At 40.0% G+C, this 23,071-nt stretch overlaps 1 protein-coding gene and 1 pseudogene across 1 annotated transcript in view; one reads left to right on the top strand and one right to left on the bottom strand.

The window, feature by feature from the left end:
* Nucleotides 1-804: 804 nt before the first annotated feature.
* On the bottom strand, nt 805-1,756 carry LOC132594074 (ataxin-1-like; annotated as a pseudogene).
* Nucleotides 1,757-2,853: 1,097 nt separating this feature from the next.
* Nucleotides 2,854-23,071, top strand: part of F13B (coagulation factor XIII B chain) — a 31,979-nt gene continuing 11,761 nt past the window's right edge. The window contains exons 1-9 of the mRNA XM_060289881.2: nt 2,854-3,014; nt 11,546-11,731; nt 12,852-13,028; nt 13,398-13,574; nt 16,258-16,437; nt 16,530-16,715; nt 17,823-18,005; nt 21,497-21,697; nt 22,427-22,609. Of these exons, the coding sequence (XP_060145864.2) occupies nt 2,894-3,014; nt 11,546-11,731; nt 12,852-13,028; nt 13,398-13,574; nt 16,258-16,437; nt 16,530-16,715; nt 17,823-18,005; nt 21,497-21,697; nt 22,427-22,609 (1,594 nt within the window). The 5' untranslated portion in view covers nt 2,854-2,893. The remainder of the gene's footprint in view (nt 3,015-11,545; nt 11,732-12,851; nt 13,029-13,397; nt 13,575-16,257; nt 16,438-16,529; nt 16,716-17,822; nt 18,006-21,496; nt 21,698-22,426; nt 22,610-23,071) is intronic.

Raw genomic sequence — 23,071 nt, 5'->3', positions numbered from 1 at the left:
GGGAGCGAGGGCTGGAGACGAAAGAACAGGGAGGCCCTGCGGTGTAGACCGTTTCTCACTCTGCGAGCACCCATCCTTCCTGGCCCAGGACTGCTTCTCCCATCACGGCCCCCTGGGCTGTCCAGACAGGAGGCCCTGGGATCAGGAGCAAGGGACCAACCTCGGAGGCTGCCTCCAGGCCTCCCTCTCCGGGTCTCACAGCGGGGTGTGTGCACCTTGTCTGACGGCTCCCGGCGAGGCCGGCTCTGGGTGAAGCCCAGTCCTGGTGGGAGAGGTTCCTTTCCCTGCACGGATGCCCTCGGCTGCCTGACTTGACCTCCTGCACGATGAGCCAGGGACCCGGGCGCGCAGCCTGGCCTCCTCGCCTCGCGCGCTGTGTCTTTGGAAGCTCCGGGCAGGCTCTTCTCCTCACGGTCACACTGCTCTCTGGACCCCAAGACTGTCCTCTGGCCTTTCTCAGGTTGGCAGGTGGCCTGAGAAACCGAGTTACCATTCAAGCTCTGCAAACTGATGGAGATGCAGACGGCCCCCACCTGTGGCCGCTGGTGGAGCCGAGGCAAGAGCGGTGCAGTCCGCCCAGCACTGCCGGAGGACCCACCCGGCCTCGTGCGAAGAAAGGATGCTCAGGGCACCTGGGTGCTCACCAAGCAGGAGCGCAGCACGACCATCCAGGCACTGGCTCTCCTGAATGTCCACGAGTCAACCTTCCGCCCCCACACACCTGGCACCGCCGACGGGTCTCAGGTCCTCCACGTGCTCCGTCCCCACGGCATCTCACCCACGGCAGCTGGGTGGTGGCGCCTTTCAGAAGACGGGAAGGCAGGTGGGAGGAGGTGGTGCCTGTGATGATAGTGGCCTCTGCTCTGGGAAGGCGCCTCTGGCCTGCGTGTCCGAGCTTGATGCCACCAGGATCTCTGAGCCTAGGGGTAGTGGCCTGGGTCAGGACCCACGGACGCCAGGCTGCCATTGGCTACAACCACCGCTTTGGGTAAAGGTCTGTGTTTCATCAGTGCCTGTTGGGATTGAGGGCAGAACGCCTGGGCCTGATTTTTCTCGGCCATCTCTGCTGAGTTCCTGGTTGACCCTCGCCCCTCACCCTGATGGTCGGAGGTCTGATGGGACAGGAGGCGGACGCTGGGCTCATCCTCTGAGCTGCCACCACACGATACTCTTGAGAAGATAAAGCGCCAACCACCCTAGGACCTCAAGTCTGGGTGTAGGGTCGCTTGATGTGTCTGCAACACCACCTCTCACCATGCAGTCTGAGAACAACCATCCATCCCTCACATTCTGCCACTGGCACCGATCCCTGCCTTCAACCTTTTGTTGCAGTGGGGCCAGTTCTTCACTTCCCGTTTTACTACATTTCTCCTGGCTCTCTCTGCCTGACAGCCGTGGCAGCTTCCAGAACGGACTGGTCCTCCTGAGGGGTAAGAACCCAGCTGGCACCTGATGGAGGGGTTCCAGGCAAGTGTACCCACAGGCAGCCTGCATATCTGATGAGAGATGGGCATTGGACCTGGAGCAGGTCCATGACTGAGCTCTCCAGTGAGGTGACAAGGGCCCAGGCGGAGTGGCTGGGGGCTTGGTTGAATGAGTGGGGGAGGGGCTCCTTCTTCCAGGAGTGGCACAAGTGGGGAAGGTGGGAGGTGGTGAGGTTGGCAGAAAGAAAAAGGAGGGGACTCAGTAGGAAATTAGGTGGCACGGCGGAGACAATCATAGGTCTGTGAGGTTCACCATGAGCATCAACACTCATGTTGCTGTGTAATATCCCTTGTGTGGATAGTCAGGCGTGTGTTTGTCTTTTCTGCTGTCAGTGGGCACTTGGTTGCTTCCAGTTGGTACCACATGCAGAGACTTGCCAGGAACACTCTCTTACACATGTGGCTGCACAGAGATGTGCTTTCAACGTGGTTTGTACACATTCTGTCGTACTGTTTTCTCAGGAGAGGTCGTACCTGTTTACACTCTTACTTGCAGTGGTCTTGAGCTCCCTTTTCTCCATGTCCGCCCCAACCACTGGGGTAGTCAGTCTCTTCCAGGTCAGTCATTCCTCTGGATGTATGGTTCTATCTCACAGTGATTTAAATTTGCCTTTCCCTGGTGACTGATGAAGCTGAGTCCTCTTTGCTAGACCTCTCACCGTTTAATGTAAGGTTCTCACTCAAGTCTTTTATTTTTTCAGTTGGTTGTCTGTCTTTTTCTTAAAAAACAAAACAAGACAAAAGCCATTCATATGAAAACTTGTAACTGCGTATCTTAAGGAGAACCTCATCTAATCTAGAACTTTCCCATCCAATAATACAGTGGCCAGTAATCGCATGTGGCTTTTGAAATGAGACTAGTCCATATTGGGGTGTGCCATGAGTGTAGATACACACTGGAGTTCAGACTTAGTAGGAAAAAAATAATATGCTTTTAGTATATTGGGTTAAATAAAATCTGTTATTAAAATTAACTTCAACTGTTCCTTTTATTAATGTGCCTGCTAGAAATTTAAATATACATATATGGCTTGTGTTCCTATTAGAACGTACTGTTTGACAAAGTTAGGAAAGGCTTCTCTGAGGAACTGGCCTGCCCAGATTTGTTCTGACTCTTGGGTGTTGTGGTTGCTAGCAGATTACTTCCTGATTGAAAAGGATTGGCAAAAAATACCCTAAAATGTTAAGTAATAAAAATAAGTACTGGGTACTTATGGGTACAAAGTGTCTGCAAACACTTTGAATTTAAAAACCTATTGTCACTTCATCACAAATTGTATGGTTTTAAATATATTTTTCAGTGTTCAGCTTGATATTTTCTCATTTCAGAGCAACCCTGTGGTCTTCCAAGTGTGGAAAATGGAAGGATTGCCCAATATTACTATACTTTTGAAAGTTATTACTTTCCAATGAGCATAAACCAAAATCTGTCATTTTCCTGCTTGGCTGGTTATACAACTGAAACTGGGAAACAAGAGGCCCAGACCACGTGTACGGCAGCAGGATGGTCCCCAGAACCACGGTGCTTCAGTAAGTCAGTGGTGGGGTCAACATCACGTGATAACACGGAAATAAATGAGCTTGTAAAACTAGCATCCCCTAAGATATGGCAGGTGTCTAAACCTTTTGGTAGATAAGAACAAAATTGCTGGCCAACTGTCTTTTTTACAAAATGAAAGCATATACTGTAATTCTGTAAATCACGTCTTTCATTAAAATGTTATCTTCTTTATGTGTTTGTAATATTACCCTGTGAAGAGAATACTGATAGTTATTGAAATTGTTATTATCACATTGCAAAGAAGAGAGGCACCACTGCATGAACACAACCTGAAGGGGCTAGTGCGCCACAGCTGGCTGGGAGGGATTCTGGGAAAAGGTCTGGAGCTGCCGAAGAGGCAAGAGACCTCCAAGAAGCCTGTGTGTGAGCACAGGTCACAATCCACACCTCCTCTCCCGGGAGCCTGTGCAGCCCGCCACCGCCGGGTCCCAGGATCCAGGGACAACTTCCCCGGGAGAACGCACGGCGCGCCTCGGGCTGCTGCAACGTCACGCTGGCCTCTGCCACCGCAGGCTCGCCCCACACTCCATGCCCCTCCCACCCCCCGGCCTGAGTGAGCCAGAGCCCCCGAATCAGCGGCTTCTTTAACCCCATCCTGTCTGAGCGAACAAAAGACGCCCTCAGGTGACCTACACGCAGAGGCGGGGCCAATTCCAAAGCTGAACCCCAGGAACTGTGCGAACAAATAAGAGAAAGGGAAATCTCTCCCAGCAGCCTCAGGAGCAGCGGATTAAATCTCCACAATCAACTTGATGTACCCTGCATCTGTGGAATACCTGAATATACAACGAATCATCCCAAATTGAGGAGGTGGACTTTGGGAGCAATGATATGTATATATATTTTTTCCCTTTTTTCTCTTTTTCTGACTGGGTATGTCATGCTTCTGTGTGAGATGTTCTCTGTATAGTTTTGCTTTTACCATTTGTCCTAGGGTTCTGTCTGTCCTTTTTTTGTTTGTTTGTTTGTTTGTTTTTTAGTATAGTTTTTAGCGCTTGTTACCATTGGTGGATTTGTTTTTTGCATTGGTTGCTCTCTTCTTTCTTTCTTTTTTTATTACTTTTAAGTAACTTTTTTAAATAATTATTTTTTATTTTAATAACTATTTTATTTTATCTTCTTTCTTTCTTTCTTTCTCTTTCTTTCTTTCCTTCCTTCCTTCCTTCCTTCCTTCTTTCTTTCTTTCTTTCTTTCTTTCTTTCTTTCTTTCTTTCTTTCTTTCTTTCTTTCTTTCTTTCTTTCTTTCTTCTTCTTTCTTTCTTTCTTTCTTTCTTTCTTTCTTTCTTTCTTTCTTTCTTTCTTTCTTTCTTTCTTCTTTCTTTCTTTCTTTTTCTCCCTTTTATTCTGAGCTGTGTGGATGACAGGCTATTGGTGCTCCAGCCAGGCATCAGGGCTGTGCCTCTGAGGTGGGAGAGCCAAGTTCAGGACATTGGACCACCAGAGACCTCCTGGCCTCACATAATATCAATCGGTGAGAGCTCTCACAGAGATCTCCATCTCAATGCTAAGACCCAGCTCCACTCAACGACCAGCAACCTACAGTGCGGGATACCCTATGCCAAACAGCTAGCAAGACAGGAACACAACCCCACCCATTAGCAGAGAGGCTGCCTAAAAGCATAATAAGGTCACAGACACCCCAAACCACACCACCAGACGTGGACCTGCCCACCAGAAAGACAAGATCAAGCCTCACCCACTAGTACACAGGCACTAGTCCCCTCCACCAGGAAGGCTACACAACGCACTGAACCAACCTTACCCACTGGGGACAGACACGAAAAACAACAGGAACTATGAACCAGCAGCCTGCAAAAAGGAGACCCTGAACACAGTAAGTTAAGCAAAATGAGAGGACAAAGAAACACACAGCAGATGAAGGAGCAAGGTAAAAACCCAGCAGACCTAAAAAATTAAGAGGAAGTAGACTGTCTACCTGAAAGAGAATTCAGAATAATGATAGTAAAGATGAACAAAAATCTGGGAAATAGAATGGAGAAAATACAAGAAACGTTTAACAAGGACATAGAAGAACTAAAGAGTAAACAAACAATGAGGAATAACACAGTAAATGAAATTAAAAATTCTCTAGAAGGAATCAATAGCAGAATAACTGAGGCAGAGGAACGGATAAGTGACCTGGAAGATAAAATAGGGGAACTAACTACTGCAGGGCAGAATAAAGAAAAAAGAATGAAAAGAACTGAGGACAGTCTCAGACACCTCTGGGACAACATTAAAGGCACCAACATTCTAATTATAGGGATCCCAAAAGAAGAAGAGAAAAGGAAAGGGACTGAGAAAATATTTGAAGAGATTATAGTTGAAAACTTCCTTAATATGGGAAAGGAAATAGTTAATCAAGTCCAGGAAGCACAGAGAGTCCCATACAAGATAAATGCAAGGAGAACCATGGCAAGACACATATTAATCAAACTGTCAAAAATTAAATACAAAGAAAAAATATTCAAATCAGCAAGGGAAAAACAACAAATAACATACAAAGGAATCCCCATAAGGTTAACAGCTGATCGTTCAGCAAAAACTCTGTAAGCCAGAAGGGAGTGGCAGGATATATTTAAAGTGATGAAAGGGAAAAACCTACAACCAAGATTACTCTACCCAGCAAGGTTCTCATTCAGAATTGACGGATAAGTTAAAACATTTACAGACAAGCAAAAGCTAAGAGAATTCAGCACAACCGAAAGAGCTTTACAACAAATGCTAAAGGAACTTCTCTAGGCAGGAAACACAAGAGAAGGAAAAGACCTACAATAACAAACCCCAAACAGTTAAGAAAATGGTAATAGGAATATACATATCGATAATTACCTTAAGTGTAAATGGATTAAATGCTCCAAACAAAACATAGAGACTGGATGAATGGATACAAAAACAAGACCCATATATATGCTGTCTACAAGATGCCCACTTCTGACCTAGGGACACATACAGACTGAAAGTGAGGGGATGGAAGAAGATATTCCATGCAAATGGAAATCAAAAGAAAGCTGAAGTAGCAATTCTCATATCACAAAATATAGACCTTAAAACAAAGACTATTACAAGAGAAAAGGAAGGACACTACATAATGATCAAGGGATCAATCAAAGAAGAGGATATAACAATTGTAAATATTTATGCACCCAACATAGGAGCACCTCAATATATAAGGCAAATACTAACAGCCATAAAAAGGGAAATTGACAGTAACACAATCATAGCAGGGGACTTTAACACCCCACTTTCACCAATGGACAGATCATCCAAAATGAAAATAAATAAGGAAACACAAGCTTTAAATGATACATTAAATAAGATGGACTTAATTGGCATTTATAGGACATTCCATCCAAAGACAACAGAATACACTTTCTTCTCAAGTGCTCATGGAATGTTCTCCAGGATAAATCGTATCTTGGGTAACAAATCAAGCCTTGGTAAATTTAAGAAAATTGAAGTCGTATCAAATATCTTTTCCGACCACAATGTTATGAGATTAGATGTCAATTACAGGAAAAAATCTGTAAAAAATACAAACACATGGAGGCTAAACAATACACTATTTAATAACCAAGAGATCACTGAAAATATCAAAGAGGAAATCAAAAATACCTAGAAACAAATGACAAAGAAAACACAACGGCCCAAAACCTGTGGGATGCAGCAAAAGCAGTTCTAAGAGGGAAGTTTATAGCAATACAATCCTGCCTTAAGAAACAAGAAACATCTGAAATGTAAAACCTAACCTGACACCTAAAACAATTAGAGAAAGAAGAACAAAAAAAACCCCAAAGTTAGCAGAAGGAAAGAAATCATAAAGATCAAATCAGAAATAAATGAAAAAGAAATGAAGGAAACAATAGCAAAGATCAATAAATTTAAAAGCTGGTTCTTTAAGAAGATAAACGAAATTGATAAACCATTAGGCAGACTCATCAAGAGAAAAAGGGAGAAGACTCAAATCAATAGAATTAGAAATGAAAAAGGAGAAGTAACAACTGACACTGCAGAAATACAAAGGATCTTGAGAGATTACTACAAGCAACTATATGCCAATAAAATGGACAACCTGGAATAAATAGACAAATTCTTAGAAATGCACAACCTTCCGAGACTGAACCAGGAAGAAATAGAAACTATAAACAGACCAATCACAAGCAAAGAATTTGAAACTATGATTAAAAATCTTCCAACAAACAAAAGCCCAGGACCAGATGGCTTCACAGGAGAATTCTATCAAGCATTTAGAGAAGAGCTAATACCTACCCTTCTCAAACTCTTCCAAAATATAGCAGAGGGTGGAAAACTCCCAAGCTCATTCCACACGGCCACCATCACCCTGATACCAAAACCAGACAAAGATGTCACAAAGAAAACTACAGGCCAATATCACTGATGAACATAGATGCAAAAATCCTCAATAAAATACCAACAAACAGAATCCAGCAGCACACTAAAAGGGTCATACACCATGATCAAGGGGGGTTTATCCCAGGAATGCAAGGATTCTTCAATATACGCAAGCCAATCAACGTGATACACCATATTAACAAATTGAATGAGAAAAACCATATGATCATCTCCATAGACGCAGAGAAAGCTTTTGACAAAATTCAACACCCATTTATGATAAAAAACCCTCCAGAAAGTAGGCATAGAGGGAACTTACCTCAACATAATAAAGGCCATATATGACAAACCCACAGCCAACATCGTCCTTAATGGTGAAAAACTGAAACCATTTCCACTAAGATCAGGAATAAGACAAGGTTGCCCACCCTCACCACTGTTATTCAACATACTTTTGTAGGTTTTAGCCACAGCAATCAAGAAGAAAAAGAAATAAAAGGAATCCAAATCAGAAAAGAAGAAGTAAAGCTGTCACTGTTTGCAGATGACATGGTACTATACATAGAGAATCCTAAAGATGCTACCAGAAAACTACTAGAGCTAATCAATCAATTTGGTAAAGTAGCAGGATAGAAAATGAATGCCAGAACTCTCTTGCATTCCTATACGCTAAAGATGAAAAACCTGAAAGTGAAATTAAGAAAACACTCCCATTACCATTGCAACAAAAAGAAAGAAATATCTAGGAATAAACCTACGTAAGGAGACAAAAGACCTGTATGCAGAAAATTATATGACACTTGAAAGAAATTAATGATGATACAAATAGATGGAGAGATATACCATGTTCTTGGATTGGAAGAATCAACATTGTGAAAATGACTCTACTACCCAAAGCAATCTACAGATTCAATGCAATCCCTATCAAACTACCACTGGCATTTTTCACAGAACTAGAACAAAATAATTCCACAATTTGTATGGAAACACAAAAGACCCCGAATAGCCAAAGCAGTCTTGAGAAAGAAAAACAGAGCTGGAGCAGTCAGGCTCCCTGACTTCAGACTATACTACAAAGCTACTGTAATCAAAACAGGGTGGTACTGGCACAAAAACAGAAATATAGATCAGTGGAACAGGATGGAAAGCCCAGAGATAAACCCACGCACATATGGTCACCTTATCTTTGATAAAGGAGGCAAGAATATACAGTGGAGAAAAGACAGCCTCTTCAGTAAGTGGTGCTGGGAAAACTGGACAGCTACATGTAAAAGAATGAAATCACTACAGTCCCTAACACCATACACAAAAATAAACTCAAAATGGATTAAAGACCTAAATGTAAGGCCAGACACTATTAAACTCTTAGAGGAAAATATAGGCAGAACACTCTATGACATAAATCACAGGAAGATTCTTTTTGACTCACCTCCTAGAGAAATGGAATTAAAAACAAAAACAAATGGGACCTAATGAAACTTCAAAGCTTTTGCACAGCAAAGCAAACCATAAAAAAGACAAAAAGACAACCCTCCGAATGGGAGATTTGCAAATGAAGCAACTGACAAAGGATTAATCTCTTAAAATTTGCAAGCAGCTCGTGCAGCTCAATATCAAAAGAACAAACAGCCCAATCCAAAAATGGGCAGAAGAACTAAATAGACATTTCTCCAAAGAAGATGTACAGATTGCCAACAAACACATGAAAGGATGCTCAACATCATTAATCATTAGAGAAATGCAAATCAAAACTATAATGAGATATCATCTCACACCAATCAGAATGGCCATGATCAATAAATCTACAAACCATAAATGCTGGAGAGGGTGTGGAGAAAAGGGAACCCTCTTGCACTCTTGGTGGGAATGTAAATGGATACAGCCACTATGGAGAACAGTATGGAGGTTCCTTAAAAAACTAAACATAGAACTACCATATGACCCAGCAATCCCACTACTTGGCATATTCCCTGAGAAAAGCATAATTCAAAGAGAGTCATGTACCACAATATTCATTGCAGCTCTATTTACAATAGCCAGGACATGGAAACAACCTAAGTGTCCATCAACAGATGAATGGATAAAGAAGATGTGGCACATATGTAAAATGGAATATTCCTCAGCCATAAAAAGAAATGAAACTGAGTTATTTGTAGTGAGGTGGATGGACCTAGAGTCTGTCATACAGAGTGAAGTAAGTCTGAAAGAGAAAAATAACATGCTAACACATATATATGGAATCTAAAAGAAAAAGAAAAAAGGTCATGAAGAACATAGGGGCAAGACGGGAATAAAGACGCAGACCTACTAGGGAATGGACTTGAGGATACAGGGAGGGGGAAACGTAAGCTGGGACAAAGTGAGAGAGTGGCATGGACACATATACACTACCAAATGTAAAATAGATAGCTAGTGGGAAGCAGCCACATAGCACAGGGAGATCAACTCGTGCTCTGTGACCACCTAGAGAGGTGGGATAGGGAGGGTGGGAGGGAGGGAGACGCAAGAGGGAAGAGATTTGGGGATATATGTATATGTATAACTGATTCACTTTGTTATAAAGCAGAAAGTAATACACCATTGTAAAGCAATTATACTCCAATAAAGATGTTAAAAAAAAAAAAAGAATGAGGGGCTTTTACAGAGAGTTCTGCAGGAGACCGAAAAATGCTTGACATTGGCCTTAGGAAGCATATATAGGGTTGTTACTCTAGTATTTTATCATTTGAAAGACTCTCCTTTGTATGACAACTTTTTCTCACATAATATCCATTGAAAAATGTGTTTTTTTGAGTTCAAATTTGTGAAAAGGAAATCTGATCGGCTCATCTCAATATTTCATGTGAGGCTACACTAGAGTCAAACTATCAGCTGGCTTCCATGGAGTCAGGTTACCTCTCTTGATTGACACATTCCCCAGGCTCTGTTTTGCAGAGTAAGGCGCTTTGGTTGAGTCAGTTTCATTCAGAAGAAGTGGGTATGTTGCTTATGGTGGTCGATATGTCCAGTGTATATATCTATTTGGGATAATTATCCACTCCATGACTTGTGGACGGAGCATCAATTTAAGCATTGCACTTTTAGTATTAACATGGACCACAGATTAACTGTAATAAATACATCTCACTCATAACTAGAGCATAAAAGTAAATTAAACATCTTAGATGAGATGATGTGAGAGCAGTGAAGTAGGACCCAGAAAAGGATGTTGCAGGGTTAGCATTGCAGTGTCAGGATTGAGACACCCTCTGTGGCCAGACTGCCGCCTGTGAATACTGCTCCAACACTGAAAAGTGGCTTAAACATTCCGAGCTGGACTTTCTCACCTATAAAATGCAAATCATACAGCTTCGATGAGATCATCTTTATAAAGGGCTCGCCACACAGCAAGTACAACATATATTTAAACTAATATTAACCTTGGACAAGTCTCTTCGCCTTTCTGAATTGGTTTGTTATGAGGGTCCGTTAATGAGGCTTAAAAAATGATTAAACTCCATACAATGCTAAGGTAAATGTACTGTCCAACACATCACAGTTCCAAGTATTTAGTAAAAATTAGCTCTGTGAACTCCAAGGTTTTGAGTAGCCTGTCTGTGACTCAGTCACAGTTTACATGGACTGACTATGGAGTCTTACTGTGCAGGTAGGTGATCAGAGGCTTAAAAAATAAATGAACACAGTTTTCACATTAAATTGTCTGCATGATTCTTTAAGGATGCATAGAGTAGGTATATGTGCTTTAGTTACACCATGTTAAAAATTATCAAATGCAGTGGCCTCAAAAGTATTAGGAAGTAAACCCAAAAGAAATTCTTCTATTTTCCATTAATGACAATTAGTTAGAAGAAGATCCCTGGATATATTTTCTAACGTAGATGAGGTAGGGGTGGGATGACTGTGAGAACCGAAGTTAGTACATCCAAGAATTTTATTGTCAAATTGAATCAACTTTTAAAGAAATTTGATGCAGAGCAAGCAGGATAGTTCCAAAATTAAATTAAATCAAGGAATTGTGGAGTGAACATTTTTCTTTCTCCTTAAAATTCCAAGAATAATATTAAACTTTTGCATTGTTAGTTTTACAGCTTAGTAAAGAACAAGCTTAATTTCATCAATTTAGAACAGAAATATTTTTTCCCCACAGAAAAATGCCCTAAGCCTGACCTGAGGAACGGTTACGTCTTTGACACAAAATTATTTTACAAAATTCAAGAGAACATGCGTTATCGTTGTGCATCAGGGTACAAAACCACAACAGGGCAGGATGAAGGAGTGGTTCAATGCCTCCCTGTTGGATGGTCTTCTCAGCCAACCTGTAGGAAGGAACATGGTATGTGTTTAAGAATTATCTCCTAAATCTGAAGGTAAGAGCTTGTGAGTTCAATGCTTTCTTATATGGGTAGGCATTCTTGTTTAAATATAATTGTTATTTTATTATGTCTCTCGATGCAGGAAGTTATTATATTGTTTCCCTCTAATGCTGGGTGTTTCCTTAATCCAAGGATTCCCAACCTCTACCACACACCTACTCCAGCAGTTCCTATTTTTTACTAGTAAACAAAGAATTGGAGTGGAATAAAAGGAAAGACCCTTAATGAAACTTTCTGTCACAACATACATAAATTAGTATTTCCTTCATTAGAGAAGAGTTTGAAATAATGCACATTATTTTATACCTCAAACCAATATCAGATAAACTTAAAAATAACCCAATCAGGGACTTCCCTGGTGGCGCAGTGGTTGCGAATCCACCTGCCAATGCAGGGGACATGGGTTCGAGCCCTGGTCCGGGAAGATTCCACATGCTGCGGAGCAACTAAGCCTGTGCGCCACAGCTACTGAGCCTGCGCTCTAGAGCCTGCAAGCCACAACTACTGAGCCCGCATGCCACAGCTACTGAAGCCCACGCTCCTAGAGCCTATGCTCTGCAGCAAGACAAGTCACCACAATGAGAAGCCTGTGCACAGCAACGAAGAGTAGCCCCAGCTCACCACAACTAGAGAAAGCCCACGTGCAGCAGCAAAGACCCAACGCAGCCAAAAATAAATAAATAATAAATTTATTTTAAAAATAACCCACTTATTTGTATATATATATATGTATATATATAGTTAGTGTGGTGTTATCTATTTAAATTATACAAATCCACAGATGGGACATCATCAAAAAATCGCTACTGCACAAGTTTTCTATTGAATTGTGACCTTTGGCCAAATACACTAGAGTAGAATTTTAGAGACTGAAGACAGGTAGAGCTAGGATTCAGGGTGCATGAAGAAAGGGAATCCAGAGACAAAGGCAAACTTTGATTATTTTTCAATTTTGCCAAGAGCTGATTCTGTCATATATTGTTAAAATTCATAGAAAATACTTTTTGAGATTTCCTTTTAATATTCTAGGTTTAGGGATGGAGTTCATAAAACAAATGACTTTAATTTCTTTTTTTTTAGAAACATGTTTGGCCCCTGAATTACATCACGGAAATTATTCCACAACACAGAAGATGTTCAAAGTGAAGGACAAAATACGATATGAGTGTGCCTCTGGGTACCACACAGCTTCCGGGAAGAGGACAGAGGAGGTGGAGTGTCACCCGTACGGATGGGCCCTCACCCCACGATGTGCCAGTAGGTTCTCACTTTGAAGACGACTACTTTCACTTTGAAAACTCCCTCTCAGAAATGGGTACAAGTTGTTATGCGAATTATGTTCCTTTTTTCATATTTTTTTGCTTCTGGTTTTAATGATGTTGACAGTAGGCTTTCATCATTTCAAGCTCTCAAAGAGGGAAAAATCCTTTTAGCTCAGATACTTAAATTAAAATAAGTTTAATGATATTCAATAAATATATAAATTGGCAAGCTTTTACTAGGAATAACAAAATTTGGCAAAGTTGCTGATTTCTAATTCAGATATGGCAGGTAAGTAGTGGGTGAATTTTGTTCTAGCAGGAAAAATAACACTTCTTTGTTTTTTATTTGTTCTTTCATTTTTAGAATTAATATGTTCTTCTTTAAGATCAATAGAAAATGGTTATTTTCATCCTGTGAAGCAAACCTATGAAGAAGGAGACGTAGTTCAGTTTTTCTGTCATAAAAATTATTATCTAAGTGGATCTGATTTAATTCAGTGCTATAACTTTGGTTGGTACCCAGAATCTCCTGTCTGTGAAGGTAATTTTTAAAATTTCATACTCACACAAATAAAATATCATGTCTGAATCAGCTTTAATTTCTTTAATTTCTATGGAAAAAAGTCTCTGATGATATCTAATTCTTCTCCAGAGTGCTATTTTTTAAAATAAATATTGTCTTTTAAATCAGTGCTATTTTCAACAGTCTTTAATACATTTAATCTGAAGAAATCTTAATTTTTACATTAGTTTGTAGAGTGGATATATCTTTTAAATATATTTTTAAAAATCGATTATAAATTGTAAATCTCTCATTATAATGAATAATTGTTGTTGTTGGGAATTAACTAGATCCAGTTGTCCCAAGTTGGCAGCTTTGTGGAGGTACTTTCTTATTACTTAGCCACATATTCCCTGATGTGAAAATACAGTCTTCAGAACAGTGGGGTAAAGAGCAGGAAAAGCAGCAGAATGTTACCCAGATTGAAAATGAAAACTGAGGTCATCCAGTAAGAGCCACTGTCAAATGGGACGTCTGTGGTTCCATTTATATCACTGGCTGTGTTCAAGCAGGTGGTATGATTATCTGTTAAGAGACATCAATTCAATAGTCATATAATCACACCTGCAGTGTTATATGAAGGAGGTCCTGGTCTAGCAGAGGAAACAGATACAAATCATTGGTACAATGTGACAACTGGTGTAATAAAGTCAGGCATAAGGTGTTTGAACAAACACTGAAGGTTCTGATTGATATGGTGTGGGACAGTGTTTACAGAGGTGATGGATAATGTCTGAACTGGGCCTTAAAAGATAAATAGGACTTGGAGGATTGGGAAGGATGGGGAGAGGTAAAGGGCTTGATAGCCTCTATTGTCTCTGTAATGTAGGAAATAGTGTCATTATTAACAGGCAGGAGAAAGACAGGAAAGGAAAACTTGGAAGAGAGTAGTGAAGATTTGAAACAGTTGCTGGGAGGAACGAAAGAGGGGTCACCAGGGTTATGCAGTGGGGTTTCCCAGAACTGCCATCATTCTCTAAATGCTGCCATCATTCTCTAAATGCTCATCCTCTAAATTCTCTAAACAATGACTTTAATTTTTTTTGTTAGAAATATTCTTTTTAAAACTTTCCAGTGGTGCCCAACAGCCTTGCTCTAACAGCAGAGAGGAAGATTGTTAGCAAATTACCTGTAGCATATTATTTCAAAATGAAATGGCAGACCCCTACCTACTTATCACCTGTTCGCCCCACTCCCACCAAATTAAGTCAGGTGCCAACATTCCTGCTATCGTTTTCTAGCAAACAGTCCTTAAATGTAGGATGGGCAGTGTAGTCGTCTGAGTAATGCTTCCCTCCCTCCCAAAAGAAAATATTCATATTCAAGTCCCTGGAACCAGTGAATGTTACCCTATAGGGCAAAAGGGACTTTGCAGATGTGATGAAATTAAGGATCTGGAGAGAGGAATAATATCTGGGATTATCCATGTGGGCCCCAAATGTAATCATAAGCATCATAATTATATAAGAGGGAGGCAGAGGGAGATTTGACTACAGAAGATCAAGTATGAGATGTGACGATGGAAGCAAAGGTTGGAGTGAAAAAGGAAGGGGTCATAAGCCAAGGAGGGCACGCAGCCCCCAGAAGCTTGCAGAGGCAAAGAAGCTGCTTGTCTCCTAAAGGCTCCAGAAGGAACACAGCTCTCCTGATACCTTGATTTCAGCCCAGTGAAACCGATTCTGGACTTTGGCTTCCAGAAATGTAAGAGAATAAAGGTGTGCTATTTTTTAAGCCTCTCCATTGTGGTAATTGGTCACGGCAGCCATGGGAAATTAATATAGTCAGTATTTTAGAATAGTTAAGAGCAGGAGATTTTAATTCAGATAGACACGGGTTTAGGAACAGATCCACCACTTACTAATAATTTACTTACTTCATAAGTTTTAGTTTCTTTGTCTGTAATATGGGAGATGTAATAGTCCCCACTTAAAGTTATTTTAAGATTAAAGGAGATAATGAATGTAACGTGCTGGCTCTTTTAGTTTTCTATTGGCACGAACTTAACAGCTTGAAACCACACACCTGTGTCTCACAGTTTCTGTGGGTCAGGATTCTGGGTGGAGCTGACCTGGCTCTGTGTCCGTGTCTAACAAAGCTGCAGTCAAGGTGTCAGGTGGGACTGCGGTGTCATCTGGGGCTGGGCTCGGGAAGAACCTGCTTTCAAGTTCACTGTGGTTTGTGGCAGCATTTGGAGCTTGGCAGGCTGCGGAGCAGAGGGCTTCAGTCTCCTCCTGGATGCCCCTGCAGGCAGCCCTGTGCCCCCTGCCCTCTGACCCACCCCATTCGGAAGCTCGCGATGAAGCAGCTTGCTTCTCTTCCAGATCAGCTGCGAAAGAGCTCGGCAAGAACGGCCTTACCATACTGTGCTGCGAGAGTATGTGTGCATGGTCATCGCATCCATCCTTGTGGCTGTGTTTAAACAGGTCACATGCATCCCATCATCTTGGCTGTGTTCATTGCTTAGAAGCAAGTCCCAGTTCCTGTTCTTGGGGAGGGGCATGACTCAAGGAAGTCAGCCTCAGGATGTGGGGATCCAGGGGGTGGCCCCAGTCTGTCTGCCATACTTCTTAGGGTCCTTGGCACAATGAATGTACTTATGAAATCTTAACTATTATTTTTTGGTAATTATATGACTAAATATACTGATGTTTCTCCATAAAAGGAAGAAGAAATCGATGTCCTCCTCCCCCTGTGCCTCTGACCTCCAGAATCCAAAGGTACTCCACCACTTATCGTCACGGAGAAACAGTGCGTATAGAGTGTGGACTTAACTTTGAGAGGCAGGGATCAGAAGAGATACGCTGTGAAAATGGAAAATGGACAGAACCTCCCAAATGCATTGGTTAGCAGCACCTCAAATGAGCTTTCCCTAAAATGCAACCTGCGTGCATGTGGAGCTAAATGGTCTCTTCTGTTTCAATTTTCCCTTTTCAGAAGAAAAGCAGAGGATGGGCTGTGAGGACCCGCCCTTGGTTGAGAATGCTGCAGCAAACCTATCCTCCAAGGTCTATTATAATGGGGATAAAGTGACATACGTGTGTGAAAGAGGGTATCACCTCCGGGGACCAGAAGAGATAACTTGTAAACGTGGAAAATGGACCCTTCCCCCTGAGTGTGTTGGTATGTGTGCTGCGTTTCACATCCAGAGCTAAGCCTAGTGTGTAACATTTTCCTTTGTTTAATTCACACACTTACAGCAACGGTCCATTGCTTAGAAGAGTTTGAAACACACAGATAGAGCACTTACTCTGCTATTTTTCCTGAGCATATGGAGCTCTCTGTAGAATTTAACTGGATATAAAAAATTGGGAAACAAACAAGTTTTTAACATCTTGATGATAGTACTTTTGCATCTGGCCATTCTGAGCCCTCCACCCTCTGAGCCATATACCTGCTCTTTCATCTCACTGAAGGGCACAACCAGGGTACCACTCCTTGGTGCTACCCATCCTGCCATCCTTCTCATTTCTTTTTTTTCTTTTTTTTTTTTTTTTTGCGGTACACGGGCCTCTCAGTGTTGTGGCCTCTCCCGTTGCGGAGCGCAGGCTCAGCGGCCATGGCTCATGGGCCCAGCCGCTCCGCGGCATGTGGGATCTTCCCGGACTGGGGCACGAACCCGCATCCCCTGCATCGGCAGGGGGACTCTCAACCACTGCGCCACCAGGGAAGCCCTCTCCTCATTTCTTGATCAGGTCCTAGAGAGACCTCCACAGACATGTTTACCGAGGATATCTGTTGTGTAAGAGAAAAGCTATTAAAGATGCTAGAGAAATTAGCCGAGTAGGAGAAAGACTCTGAAGACAGAGAGAAAAATGGAAATTTTCATCCATGGGCTGATTGAGATCTGAGATGAAGAGAGATGAGAAGGAAAAAATAAAAATGGATAATAACAAAGGTCAGTTTTTAAATGGACCATAATCGTTAGGTTAAAGAACACTGTTTACCTTTCTGTACATTTTAAGAGTATCTATAGCAAGAGTCCTTCAGAAGCAAGAAAAGTGAAAAATCCGCTGCATACTTGTCCTTCAGCAAAACATTTGCTCTTTAGTTTGGCTTAGTAAATTTTAACAATACTTAGCTGAATAAAGTTTCTCTGATTCTGGTACACTGAGAGATCAATTGTCCTAAATTACATAGTGAAATATTAAAGTACTATTGTATGCGCAGCTGTATTATATCATTATGTTGTTATGTTTGTATTAATTTAAAAATAACTTCTTTTCTTAGGAAATACTGAGAATTGTAATTCTCCACCTGATGTAATAAATGGAGCTGTTATTGGTGGATTATTAGCAAGCTACCCAACAGGATCCTCAGTGGAATATAGATGCAATGAATATTACTTATTGAGAGGAGCAAAAATATCTCATTGTGAACAAGGAAAATGGTCATCCCCACCTGTTTGCTTAGGTAAGATAGAGAACACATTGAATTAAAAAAATTTTTCCCAGCCTTATTGAGATACAATTGACATATAACCTTGTGTATGTTTAAGGTGTATAATGTGATGATTTGATACACAAATACATTGTGAAATTATTACCACAATAAGGTTAGTTTATTTATCCTTCACCTCATGTAATTTTGGGGGTTGTTGTTATGATGAGAGCATTCAAGATCCACTCTTAGCAACTTTTAAGTGCACAACATTGGGGTGGTTTTTTAAAAATTTTTTACTTTTATCTTATTTATTATTTTATATATTGTTTTGTACATTAGGTCCCTGGAACTTATTCTGCTTATAGCAGGACACATTGAATTTGTTTTACCCTTATGTTTGTATTCTTACGTGATTTTCATATAATGTTTTATAGCATGGAAAAGAGAATTTTGTATATATCTTTCATTCTTCAAGTGTTTTACCTTATCGTTTCTGTCAGCAGAAAAACATCCCTAGTATCTTAGGGTTTAGGCTATACTCGTTCTTACCCCACTGCATTTTTTTTTTTTTAATGTGGTAACATAAGAACAACAAAACTTTACCATTTTAACCATGTTTAAGTGTCCACTTCAGTGGCATTAAACATAATCACATTTGTGTGTCTGATTACATTTGTGTTGTCTTTCTCCTAACTGGAATTTCCCCTGGTTGTTTATATTCCTCGTTGTCTCTCTTATTGTCCTCAGAATGTCATTTGGACAGAAGAATAATCAATCCAATTCTTTCCTTGAAAGAGCATGTCGTTTATAGCTTTCTTTGCCACTGCTTCCTCACTTTTGTTTTATCTTGTTGAGCAGATAAAAATGTTTGTAGTTACTCTATATTTTGGATTAAGGCATGGATTAATTAATGTTAATGTTTTCAAGTAGAAAACTGAGGCAGCTATCTAAATAATTACCTAAATTGAAATTACTTTGGGAAAACAATATTCACCTCTCATTTCAAGCCTATAGATTTGCCTCATTTTTTAACTTTGCTAGTCAGAGTTACATTTAAAAGTAACGTACCTGGTCACTACAGTTGCAAAGAACTTCTTACATTGTGACTTCTACAAATAGAAAATTGCATGATAAACTCCCTATAAGTTAAAAAAGACGTTTAGTTAAAAATATTAGCCCTTTAAACTACAAAAGCAAATCATTGTTATCTACAAGAAAATTAATAAACATACAGAATAAACTAGAAGAAAACAGAAAATATCAGTAACCTTGCCGGAAACGTCAGTGACTTAGATAATGGTCTTTTACACCTTTTTCTACACCAGCTTCCAACATACATATTCACAAAACTTTATGATATCATGAAGAGGCTATGAATCTTGTTTCTTTCACTTAAACTATATTATGAACATGGTTTGCTATATTTCTACATTATATTTTAATGGCTATACAGTTTTCCTTAATGCAGATATGCCATAATTTAATTATTTTTTGATGGACATTTAGTGTGTTTTCAACATTTTTATATTCCACACAGTACATCTTGTACTAAATATTTGTACATGTAAATAATCTTTATTTTTTAATAAAATAAAATTAATTCTATTTATTTCACATGTTTTGTTTTTGTTTTCAGATTATCTGAAGAGGAATTTCTGGATCAAAGAGATCTGGAATTTTAATTAAATTTCTGATAATTTCCAAACTGCCCTTCATAAAGTTTATTCTGATTTATGATCCTAGCATCAGTGAATTAATGAAGTAGTTTCTTAATCTTTGTGAACTTGAATATCTTAATCTTTACATATTGTTAATTAAGCAATTAAACTTACTTTAATTGGATTTATTTGGGTATTAAACAGTTGACATTTTTCAATTTCTAATGGCCATAGGTGGTTTTTCAATGAACTGATTGTTCATAGGTTAGCGATTTTTCCATACCCATAAGAGCTTTATCTATATAAATTACATTATCCATTTGACAGTCATGTATATTGCAGCTATTTTTTGTTTTCCTCTTCCTTTTATTTATAGTGTTTTTAATATACATAAATTTAAGTTTTAAGTCAGCTCTTTCAGCATCTCCTTTGTGGTTTCTCTCCTTCAAGTCATTCTTAGTTTGCTGTTCACATTCACATTCAGATATATCTTCACCTGTAGTTTTTCTATTGCTCTCATATTTTCATAAATCATTTTGATGTTAAGCTTTTGATGATGTGATTGATATTGCATTGAATGGAAGTACAGTCATCTCTGAGGATAGAGACTGGACCGAAATTGTAAAGGAAAAGCTAGTAATGGAACAATCCCATAGGGAACAATAAGGTTTAAGGAAACCTATCATTTTCTGTCTGGAGCAATTGCCTCATGACATTTAGGCTTGGTGCCCACAGCCTAAAGCAAATACTGAGTGAAGATCATTTATTGTCATCAGGGCAAGAGGAGAGAGCTTTGTACATCTTACTTGTCCTGTGGGACTGAAAATACTCTCACTACGAATGGGAAAGATGGTGCTATAATTCCCATCTGTGAATTATTCCAGATGTTATGAACTTCTCAACCTCCCCCCTGCTGGTCTTCCCTGCCCTTATCCTACTTCAGCCAGTCTAGTCTCATTACTCCTCCCCAAGTAAGCCAGGTGTGCTCTCACCTCAAGGTAGTTCCCTGTGCCTGGAATGCCCTTCCCTCAAAAAATGACTTGGTTCAGGGGCTTCCCTGGTGGCGCAGTGGTTGAGAGTCCGCCTGCCGATGCAGGGGACATGGGTTCGTGCCCTGGCCCGGGAAGATCCCACATGCCGCGGAGCGGCTGGGCCCGTGAGCCATGACCGCTGAGCCTGCACGTCCGGAGCCTGTGCTCCGCAACGGGAGAGGCCACAACAATGAGAGGAAATGACTTGGTTCACTCCTTAGCCTTCTGCAAGTCTGTTCAAAGATTACTTATTTAAGCCTGTCCCAACCACCTTACCTAGAAGCACAGCCCCCCTTCCCCCACGCCTCCACTATTAATTTTCCTATCGCACTTATTATATGTAGTTTAAGGATGGCCCCAAATTATAAGATCCATATATTTATTACATTTATTGTTGATTGTGTGTGTGTGTCTCCCAGTTAGAAGGTAATCTCCATGAGGGCAGGGATCTTTGTTTTATTCACCGACGAATATCAAGTGGTAAGTGTCCCACAAATATTACACAGTTAATACATTTTCTATTTGAAGATTTTATTTTATAGGAAGGAAATCAGGATGAACCTAAGTGGTTGTTGCCTTAAACAATATTTTTAATGTTTCAAATTAAGTGGTTTTAATTTATGATATATTGAAGATAATACAAAATATATAAATTCATTTGACAGCAATAAAGTGTATCCTTTATCATGTATATGTGTGAAGAGCTTTAATAATGATAAATGGTAAATATAAAATACTGCTTTTGATGCCTGTCATAATTTTTTTTGTAAAAATATATCACTTTCATACTTGTGAGATGAGTAAAGAATTGAAAAGACCCTTTGTTTTACAGAGCCGTGTACAGTTAACATGGATGACATGAGCAGAAATAACCTAGAGATGAAATGGAATTATGAAGGAAAGATCCTACATGGAGATTTAATAGATTTTGTATGTAAACAGGGGTATGACTTGTCTCCATCAACTGCACCCTCTGAATTATCGGTGCAGTGCAACAGAGGTGAAGTGAAATATCCTTCATGTATTAGAAAAGGTAAAACAGTAGTGCTTCCTGACAATTTCTTGGGTGACCAGTATCACAGGTGATCAGTATGAGTTCAAAGGATAAGACCCTAAGCAATCCACCACCCTCATCATCTAATCTATAAAATTGGGAATGACCTGATCAATTTCCAATCAGCCCATACCCTTAAATAGGATCTATGCTGACATCTTTTAATTCTGTAAGTCAGTTTTATAAAGAGAGAAATCATGAGATTTTGTACATATCACCAGACTTTCAGAGGATGGATCACCCTCTTGTGAGCAATCAACAACCCTGTAAAGCATTGCTCTCCTCAGGGTTTGCAGGGGAGCATTGTCTCAGAAGAGGGCTTAAGGTAGAGTGAGAGACTTTGTGTACTCCTTGGGCATGGGACTGTCACTTTTAATAAAGAAACAGGAAGAGAATGCATACAGAAAGCATGGCCTCAAGACGGATCTTATATGCTTTCACTTTTGGCAAACAGAAAGGGGAAAAGTAAAATCCCAATAATTAATACTTTGCTAGTTTTAAACATGTATTTAATATTATGATATTCTAATTGCAATCATAAATTTTATGTATGAAGTTATTGCAGAAATGCTTTTGATATTTAAAAATTACTTGAGAGATGTCTTAAAAATGCTTTTACATGAAATATATTGTTTTATTTCTGTAGAGATTATAAAAACACTGGCTGCCTATTGTAGCAATTCATTGCAGACTTTATTATTTTTGCAGAATCTAAAAGAACATGTGCATCTCCCCCATTTATTAAAAATGGAGTTATTAAGAGTTCAACAGTCAGGACCTATGAAAATGGTTCCTCAGTGGAATACAGATGTTTCGAGCACCATTTCCTACAAGGGTCTAAGGAGTCCTATTGTTTAGAGGGAGTGTGGACTACACCACCATTGTGTTTGGGTAAGTACTGCCACATATGTCTCTATTTATTAAAATAAAACCATATTTTTCACTTCCTCTTCTCTTCGAGTTGATATAGCTCTAATATAAAATTTAAATTTTGCATTTTTGTTATTTTATTAGTGTGCTTGTTGAATTACTGGTTTCTACTCTTTCCTCTAGATCATGAATAACTAGAATCCAGCTCATTCTAACAAGTACTTTTTAAGTACAAACCATACATGAGGTACTGGGTTGGTAGGACCTATATGATGGTTAAGCTGTGTGCTGTGGGTAACCAGTCTAACAGTGGTCATTCAGTGTTATTGGTGCTGTGCTAGAAAACACGAGGACAGCGGGAAACAGATATAGGAATCGTCCCCTCAATCTGAAAGATGATAATGCCTTGTTGATGAGGCATCCTAATAAAAGTAACACTATCTCCCAAAATTCTCAGGAGTCATAAAATAGCATATTTTTAAA

Source organism: Globicephala melas, chromosome 1 (assembly GCF_963455315.2).
Source record: "Globicephala melas chromosome 1, mGloMel1.2, whole genome shotgun sequence".
Classification (NCBI taxonomy): domain Eukaryota; kingdom Metazoa; phylum Chordata; class Mammalia; order Artiodactyla; family Delphinidae; genus Globicephala; species Globicephala melas.
The sequence above is the reverse complement of the archived record's forward strand: the minus strand, read 5'-3'. Positions and strand labels throughout refer to the sequence as shown.